The sequence below is a fragment of the Prosopis cineraria genome, unplaced genomic scaffold, assembly GCF_029017545.1.
Source record: "Prosopis cineraria cultivar Desert tree isolate PC_DT_omini unplaced genomic scaffold, ASM2901754v1 PC7, whole genome shotgun sequence".
Classification (NCBI taxonomy): domain Eukaryota; kingdom Viridiplantae; phylum Streptophyta; class Magnoliopsida; order Fabales; family Fabaceae; genus Prosopis; species Prosopis cineraria.
In genome coordinates, this window is record NW_026555338.1 from 36183406 (window position 1) to 36193225 (window position 9820).

General features: G+C 34.6%; 1 protein-coding gene across 2 annotated transcripts; it reads left to right on the forward strand.

Moving 5' to 3' along the window:
• Positions 1 to 260: 260 nt before the first annotated feature.
• On the forward strand, positions 261 to 6665 carry LOC129315345 (putative axial regulator YABBY 2). Of its 2 annotated transcripts, none has more exons than XM_054958978.1 (6): positions 261 to 709; positions 2896 to 3015; positions 3260 to 3365; positions 4246 to 4294; positions 4411 to 4486; positions 6246 to 6665. In XM_054958978.1, the coding sequence occupies exons 1-6, from the start codon at positions 638 to 640 to the stop codon at positions 6348 to 6350; spliced, it is 528 nt and encodes a 175-aa protein (XP_054814953.1). In that variant the 5' UTR covers positions 261 to 637; the 3' UTR covers positions 6351 to 6665. The 2 variants fall into 2 exon arrangements, with proteins under 2 accessions (XP_054814953.1, XP_054814952.1); XM_054958977.1 differs by having other exon boundaries at positions 278 to 709; positions 3254 to 3365.
• Positions 6666 to 9820: the final 3155 nt, after the last annotated feature.

Sequence of the window (9820 nt, forward strand, 5' to 3'; positions counted from 1 at the left end):
CCAAATAATACCAGCAAACCATGAACTGCCTTTCGTATAAGCTGGTTCTTGGAAGGGCACAAATTCAAACGAAGTGATCCCCATATATAAAAACTTGATAACTAAAAGCGCTCTCTCTCTCTCTCTCAACATTCCAAGTATTAATATCCCGCCCCCCTCGTCCGCTACACACGAGGCCAGAATAGTCAGGGAGATGGGTCACTCCCACCCACTCATTCTTTCGATCATGGCTCTTCATCTTCGCCCACTCTCTTCTTCTTTGTCTTTCACCCACACGCGCACGTACCCCACCAGTTAAATGCCATAAAATTAAACCAAACCAAATACACCATTAACCCCGCTTCACTTCACCTTCACTGGTTTTCCCGACCAGACTAGTCCATCCTGGCCTTTGAGATTTTTGTCACTTCTCTCTTTCTCTCTCCTCATCAAATAAAGTTCCTCTCTTTTCCCCCCTCATTAAAGAATCATTTTCTTATATCTTTATTTGTATTTGTTCTGCGTCTTCTCTGTAAATTCTTGATCCTGCTCACTTTTCTTTGGGGAAAGGAATTCTCCCCCGTGATCTGCCTATCAATCTACTAAGCTGCTCATCATACACGCACAGAGGACAACGTCACACAATTTAAAAAAAAAAATGTCAATGGATATGATGGCAACCGAACGTGTTTGTTATGTTCACTGCAACTTCTGCAACACCATCCTAGCGGTATACCCTTGAATTCTGTTTATCTCTTTCTTTTCCTCATTTATCTTAAGCTTTTTGCCTTGCTTTGCCTTTCATCAGCTAATTTGGCAATCCAGATTTTATACCTTTTCCTTTATACCAAGATCGCCAGAGAGCAAGTAAATAAAGGAAAAGCTGATGCTTTGAGGTTACCCAAATTTATAAAAGCTAAATTCATGGGCTCAGCAGACCTGATGATCAGAATGTTTATGATTATGAACGGATGAGAAATACTGAGTTGTTGCAACGCGCAACTGTTACCCCAATTTTTATGCAAAGCAAAGCCTGTGGGCGCTGTTGTGCTTCACTTTCCCTTGGAAATCGAATCCATCACTCAAGTCACTTTCTTGGCTACTCCCATGGAGTTTAGACCAGAGAGTTCTATTATTCCTTTCTTATATTTTATGAGAAATTTAAACTGGGTTTTGCACTTTGGTTCATGAGCTCAGTAATGCCAAGAACTTCATCTGGCCGCTGGGGAGAGACTTTGGTTAAAGGGAAATCATATATTATGTATAGTCACAGTAGCTTGAAGAATATCACTTGTGGATGTTTTCATCGAAGAAGAAAACAATTCCAATATATATTTATTAATATAATAATAGACGAACACAAAAGCAGAAGCCCCTAGCACTCAAATTTCTTACTTAAAAAAAAAAAAAGAAAAGGAAATTTGAATGCTAGTGCTACCCTCGTGTTCTAGGGTTCTTCCAATATGAAAGTATTTCAGCCTCCTTAACCCTCTTTTATTTAATTTGCAGAAGCATATGGCATCATATGCAAGATCTCAGTCATATATTGCAAAGCCTACAGCCTCGCTGCTTTAGTTTATCAGTTTTTTTTTTCTTTTTTTTTTGGTTAATTCTGCCGTACTTGTGTCTACGCTCAGCTCAGACATTGGAATCCGTATGCAAATCCATGTGATGACATGCGGTATACGATTTCTCTCTCCTCAGCCTATTTCGTTCCTTTGTGTCATGAGCCATCGATTGGGCGGTAGTGGGCAATAAGTATTTCTGTTGGTCATGATTTGCCAGTGAAGCATCTCTTTTTCAATGATCGTATAACATCAAAGTTTTTCGCAGTTTCAGAATTGTTGCTTCCTTTAAGTACAGAGGGCAGTGTTTGGCTTTCTTTCTATAAAGCCAGCCATTCCAGGCCAAACCAGAATATGCTTTCTTTTAATCTCCTTTCAACTAGAGATCTCTGGTGAGATTACCCCTTTTGAGAAAGCATCCTCTTTCTTTCTCTCCTACACAAATGCAGATCTCAAATCACTGCAAAAAGAGCATCGAGATTAATCTGATTCACCTTCACCATCATCAAAGCGCTTCTTTATTCATAGCTAGTCCAGCTACATCTTCTCGAAAGCAGTGATGGAGTGGGTTAATGTTGTTGGATCATCGTGGCCCTTATGGTATCTGTTCCAGTCATGTCATTTTCACCTCTTTCTCTCTCTCTCTTTCTCTTTCTCTCTTTCCTCCTTGCTATGAGCTTACAATTTCTATCTTTTATCATCTTGCCTTGCAGTGTCAGCCAAAAAGTCATGCGTACCCAGAACAAGGGGACATTGTGAGAGTGCTCGCTTTTAATTTACCCATGTCAGTTCCTGATGAGCTTGCTCCAAATTAACATGTACATTGAATTCACACTGACTACTGAGCTAGCTAGCTAGCTGGATATGGACGCCCCATAAAAATAGGCCTCGCGCTGTAAAAGACAAAACCTTACTTCTCTCACTTCCCTCTCATGCTTTTTCCTTCTGTTTCTTGTCTTCTATACTTTGATTTTCATCGGTTTATTGAATTTCTGGTTCTTGCATGACGGTTGTGTGAAAACTTTATTATTTCTCCGAGTGCTCCTGTCTTAACCTTGCTCTACAAAACAGATATATAGTGATTGCTGATTTCAAATTAACAAATGTGATGAAATTTGCAGCACTGTAATTATCACTAGCTAGCTAGAAGAGATTCCAATGATAAAGGGTTTTTGAAACTTTTCATTCTTAATATGTTTGCTGGGACTAGATGATAGCAGAAGTTCTTGATAATCCTCCTATATGTATGCAGCACAGAAATCGATAAACTGTTACGGTTATTGGTTTCTAATTATACATTGAGATGATAGCTTAATTTGTTTGCTCTGTATTGATAAATGGGTGTTGGCAGGTAAGTGTTCCATGCAGCAGTTTCTTTAACATAGTGACGGTTCGATGTGGGCACTGTGCTAATTTACTGTCAGTTAACATGGGAGCATCTCTCCAAACATTCCCTCCTCAAGAACTTCAGGTATTTCACCGCTTCCTTCTTGATCGTCTGAGTGTGCGCATCCGCCTTTCACACACACGCGTGTAATATATATATATATATATATATGAGATTGTTTCTTCGTTGATATCTTTACTTCCATTGATTCGAACTCCCCGAGCAAAATGCTCAGCCCCGGCTATATATAAATAATAAATATATGTATGCCTTAGTGTATAAGTGTTCAATTGGATGATACCAAAGTTTGGTTCTTGATTAGTTACAGAAACAAGAATCATGCAACAGAGAGGTGGGATCATCTTCAAAAAGCAGTAAATTTTCTGCATTTGAGTCTGCAGAGCATGAACAACATAGGATTCCTCCCATTCGTCGTAAGTGACTCTCGAGCGTTCTCTCCTTTCTATATAGCTTTTGGTTTCTCATGATGAATGAAATTATATTGTTACTTCTGTGTCGAAGTTTAAATGAACAACAATGCGAACTTCTTGTAATACACTGAGTTTTAAGACCGAAAAAGGAAAGACTTGGATGCAATACACAACTGGCAGAAGTTAATATATGAGCAAGCACAACGACCTTATCATTGAGGCCACTTGTCATAAAACGAGTTTTTCATGAGAGTGGTCATTCATGTCTGAGTATCAAACTTTTCTTTGTACAACAGTACCTATATTGGGCACCCTATTTTAATTTATTTTCTTCAATTTATATGGCCCCCTCTTAGATGGTGACCTTACGTAAAGAAATTGACCCATCCTATTTAATTGATAGCACGGTGCTGTGCCCTAGAACATATCATATGCGAGCTTATCTGAATTCATTTTTCAGTTAATATTAACAGCTCAGGTAAAGTGATCATATATGGTCCAATCTTTATCATAGAGCTTTCCAGAAGTGGCTTGGACAATCACGACAAGAAATGTTTGCTAAATAGCTAGCTAGCTTGCTGGGAGAGCAAATAAACGAGCCTTGGATATATACAAACTATGAAATGCCAATGATTATCAAATAAATCGTCTTGGGAACACACACACAACCACGGTTTTCAATTACCAGTTTCACTGCTCGGCAGTTCATCTATATGTGATCAGTCATGCACTTGACCTGAAACTCCTCACGTTTCCGAGTGATTCTCCCATCTGTGTGTCATATTCGACTAATTTTTTTTGTTCATGATCAATGGCATAACTTTCTATGAAGGCACAATTAGTATAATAATTCTGAATTAAAATAATCTCACGAATATTGCAGCCCCTGAGAAGAGACAACGAGTTCCTTCTGCTTATAACAGGTTCATCAAGTAAGTATTTAAGCTTTCTTATCACCGTTTTAATTAAACATGTATTGCACTGTTTATGACCTTATTCGCATAATGCCTGGGTAGCTAGTTCTTATTTGTGACTTGTTTCGTCGAAGGGAGGAAATCCAGAGGATTAAGGCTAGTAACCCCGATGTCAGCCACAGGGAGGCGTTTAGCACCGCGGCCAAAAACGTGAGTTCTTATTAATTAATTGCCAGCTAGCTGCTTCCATTTTTGCTCGCGCTTTTATTAAGACCACATATTCCATGGTTAAACTGACTACATGGTGAAATTGTTTACTTGATTAATCAATGATATGATTTAAATGCCCGAGTTAATTAACTTAGTAGACAAATTTTTTTACAGGCAAAAACTTATCAGACATGTCAAAAGTGTAGAATAATAAACAGCCCATATGGAGATTGTCTCTCGTGTGTATATGTGTGTGAGAGAGCGATTATTAGTCTTAGTCTACTTTTTCCTGGCCCCTAAGAAGAAGACAACTCTGTCTACCCAATTTCTTTTGGGGAAGGTGGAAGTTCAAAATCCCAGCCATTAATGTAAGAAATTTCCATATCCATGTTTAGGTTAATTATACCTCATCGATTAGACGATATCAAAATGCACATGCAGATATTACAAAGCCATAGTTTGCGGATATATAGGCTATATATCAGGATAAGAGAAAAAAACTCAAAAAATTTCTTAAAAAAAATTGGGGGGGGGGATCAGAGCTTAGGCCAAAATAATACATTATTATCACCAAACGTTGTCATAGAGATACGATCGAAAATACAACTCAAATGATATAAGTGACATATCATTTGGGGTTGGTCAAAGGAGTAATTTGGAATAAGCACTTTATTTGATGCGATCCGTAGGTAAAAAAGCATCAAACCTAAGTTTAACTTGATTGCACTCTCTATATGTTTCTATGCTCAATAAATTGTTCGTATATTATAATCATAAATTAAGACCGTTGCTCGAAAGCCGCTTATCTTTTTTTATCCTTTTTCTCTGCATTTGGTATGATATATATATATATATATATATTTGGGTGATGCTCGTGATTCCTTTCAAATAGTTAATTTTTTATGTTATAAAAAAATGTTTTTTTATTATTCTGAATCTTAATTATCCGTTCAAATAACTCTGTTCTGTCTTTTCAAAGGGTAATTTAAATCGTCTTTCCCCCAGTCTTATTTTTTTTCGGGTATAAAATTTCAAAAGTCTCTCTGATTTCTTGACAGATTTATGCAGCAAGTATTTCCCATATGGGATTTGTGGCGTTCCAGTAACTAGCAATACAATGCATCAAAAAGATTTCTTTTCTAAATGAAATCAAACCCAAACTATAGAAATGCGCCATGAATGGTGTTTTATTGATGCATGTTCACGCATGATTGTATATTATATAGTTATAAGTCAACTCAACTTCCAATCAATGTTGCACATTTTTAAATTATAGTAAATAATATGAAATAATGTTTTACATGATCTGTTAAACTCGTGATTTCATTGCATGCTTCCTTTGATCAATTAGGCATAAAAAAACAAGGGACAAGATTTGAAGTGAATAAGAAAAATGATATTTAAACCACGCTTTAGTTAAATCAATATATGACCGGTTGAGTTTACACCTCTTATTGACTATGTGAATTTGATTTTCTAAAAATTATTACATTTTTTTTTCAATTATATCCTTAAGTGTAATAAACATAACATTTGACTTATTTAAAATACAATCATTAATTACTTAATAAAATAAGGGTGTAATTGAAAAATATATATATATATATATAACACTTATTCAACACCCTATATTTGGACTAAATAAAATTTTTAAAAAATAACTTAATATTATGTTTTGGAGGGAATAATACGTATCATAAAGTATCCTATTAAATTCTTTAATGTGTTGCTTTTGTGATTGTGTGGAATAATCATGCAGTGGGCACATTTTCCCCATATTCACATTGGATTAAAGCTGGATGGCAACAAGCAAGCAAAGTTGGACCAGGAAGAGGGAACTCAAAAATCTAATGGCCTATATTGACGATGACATCAAAATGGAAGCATGTAAGTATCAGCTAGAATTTCATATGCTAGACCTGAATCAGTAGAAAGTGATGAGGTTGATCAAATTTCCCAGTCATATATACAAGTGGATAGGGGAGACTACTCTTCTGGAAACCTCGATCGATCAGCCTCGCCCACATGTTTGATACCATCTATATATATTTGTATTGCGTCTTCAACTTGTCATGAGACAATTTCTACTCTTGTGATTGCATTTATTACATGTTGAACTTAAGCGAGCAATGCGTTCCTGAAACGACTCTCCTCGTCAGTAATATTTCCTTTTGTTTTATCTGAATAATTTACAGACCTTTCTGCCAAGCAACGTCTGAAATTAATTAGTTGGATCGAATTTTCTTGTTTACACATAGGAAATTAATTAAGGACGTCATCTCTAGCCCTCTCATCCTCACAAGTCACATCGCGGCTTGCGCATTTCAATTCCCGTTGCGCGTAAGGAAGTGGGTTTCGCATAGCAATATGTTCTGACCAGCTTCTCCTACAAAAGTAAAACTAACAAGAAAAGAAAGACTCCTTGCCGAAAGTTTCTTTTCTGATGCAAAATGGCTATGAATCAATCATATTATTGCGATTATTACAACTAGCACTACTAGGAAAATAGTAAAAGAATAATGACGCAGAACAATATACTGACACCGCAAGCAACAACGATGCAGCCAATTCCAGCCTGCATAAAATTTTTAACAAGTACGCGCTCTGCCTTCTGCCAAAAACTTCATTTACAAATTTTTTCCAGGCACAAATCAATGCTCGCTATTAAAAACTTCGGATGAAATTACATTCACACGGAGGAAAGAAGACCACAGGCTTGTACGAAAACTGATGCCCAACTCAGACTCCGGGATCTAACAAGCTTACGTACATACTATGCCAATCGAAGAACGCATGCAACAAATTAAATGAGCATTTCAACAGTAATGTACATCAAGTAATAAGGCGGTTGATGAGGAACGAGTAGTGGAGATCCAAAGAAGAGTAAAATAGTTGAAATTATATATCATGACTAATTGGGTCGGGGCAAAATGGTTGGGTCATATAGTGAAGTGACGCGCGATGTGGGTGGGAACAGTACTGAGGGGAAGTGGGGTGGCTATGATGAATAATGATAAGGTGAAATTAAAGGGGAATGCATGTACACAGGGATGATATGTATAGGGTTATGTTGCGGGGTGAATCGAATGGGGTCGTGGTTGTCCGTGTCTGCGATCGTCCTGAATCCTTGACTCAGAGGGAGACATGTGAGAGACATTTTGCGTCACTTGTGCTGCTCAGTACATCTGGTACAACAACAAAACATCCCATAACCCTAATTCTCTTCTCTGTTGGGCATCTTCTAGGCGGTGATTTATTTGCCCCGTGAGCCACTTTTGAATAGTGTAGTTTATCATGCGGGGCAATCTAGAATATAATATTTTTCATGTGGCAACTCCTACTTGTTTTTCTTTTTTATATGTATATTTTTATGTAGTCATAGTTATGATTTCTTATTTTTTTTTGTGGTTAAAAGTCTAGTAGTATACACACGTGCGTAATTAATGACTCATTATTAATGATACATTCCTGTAAATATTAATTAATTTCTATGTAAAATATAATTTTATAGACGTTTGTAAAAAATAATTTATGTTACTTATGAATTATAAAATATATTGCATGTCGCGGTTTTTTCCCCAGAAATTTATTATAGTTTTTTAGATGTTATATTAATTACATTTTACATTTGGGCGGTGAATTTTTTTTTTTTTTTTTTTGGCTTTGGTGGAAGGATAAGGGGTTTGAGTGACTGATGATTTGGCAGGAGGGAAGAGGATAAAAAAGTGCAGAATCTGAAATGTTAAATCAAAGAGGTAGGGTTGGGTAATTGGATGCATCAGCATGTGTGGCTGCGACACCTTGGGGTTCTTGTCCTCTGCGATGCTGATAGCTAAGATGTGTCACTTCTTCGATTGATTAATTAATGTCATTATAATAATCTCCCTCCCACTTCGGACGCACTGTCACGTCGTTGCCACTCTTAAGGGCGTTACAACAAGCCACCGGGCATCAATCCCCCTGGAACAAGGTGGCAACATTCTGCAATAAATGCTGTTCCCCGCCCGACCTTTTTCTGCGGTGGCACGCGCCTGTTAAGTGAGGCATGTAAATTAACTTTTTATATTTCAAGAGTCACATTTCAAAAGTATTTTTTCACTCTTAAAATGTAAAGAACTGTTTGAAAAATTTGTTTAGAGTAAAAGAACTTTTAAAATGAGCTCAAAAGTGAAAAAAAATAAAGCTCCATTCAATACTTTTTAAAAAATAAAATATTATTTAATCATATTTTTTAAATTTAATTTCTTATTTTTTTATTTTAAAAAATATTTAATTCATTAAAAATATAATTATCATTTAAATAATCATAATTAGATATCAATTTTTAATATTATAAATTAAATAATTAATCATGTTAATTTTTAATATTAATGTATAATAAAAATTATAAATCTTTATCATTTTTTTAAAATTATAAATTAAAATATTATAAATAATTAGATATCAAGTTTTTAACATAATAGATCAAATTTTATGTTATTTAAAATATTTATCACATTTTTTTAAATATTTTAAATATATTATATTTACATAATAATAATTATAAATCATCATAAATTAATGTCTTTTTTAGTAACTATACATTTAATAGCATACTTTATTATCATAATCTAAAAAAATTTTAATTTACCAAACTAACTTTTAAAAAAATATATTTAAATACAAATTTTGTTATAACAACTAACTTTTACTAAAATAACTTTTGTCAAATAAACTTTCAACAAATAAACTTTTGATAAATTAAAAACCAAACACACATTAATTATTTTGTTTTTAATTTCTCAAATATTTGTATGCCATGTTTTTCTAAAAATTGATTAGATAAATTAAAATTTATTTAAATGATATAATATATATCTAAATTTTATAAGTGTTGAATAAAAAATATATTAATATTTATATATATATATATATTTAATAAGAAAATATAAAAATATATAATGTGATACGATGCAATGCAATCTCTTTAATAAATAAAAATACATGAATAGTGTGAATTTAAAATAAAAAATCGTCAGCCTTGGAAATTCAAAATCAAGTGAAAATTAGCTGAAATCATGCAATACTCAACGCAGAACTCCAAACGCCAGGAGTTTCTGTTCTTTTGTTTTGGTTAAAAATGTTAAAATTAATTTTGGCCCTCACGATAACGTAATTTTGCATTTTGGCTTCTCTATTGGCTTGGTTCTGGATCCATCCCTGATTTTATGTGTCGCATTAATCAGAAGGGTGGATACTAATAATCTATGTTAAAAGCAGGATCAAAATTACCATCTGCCAGTTATAAGAGGATTTGCATGGATTAATCACATTTGTACGGAAAATTAACAGCAC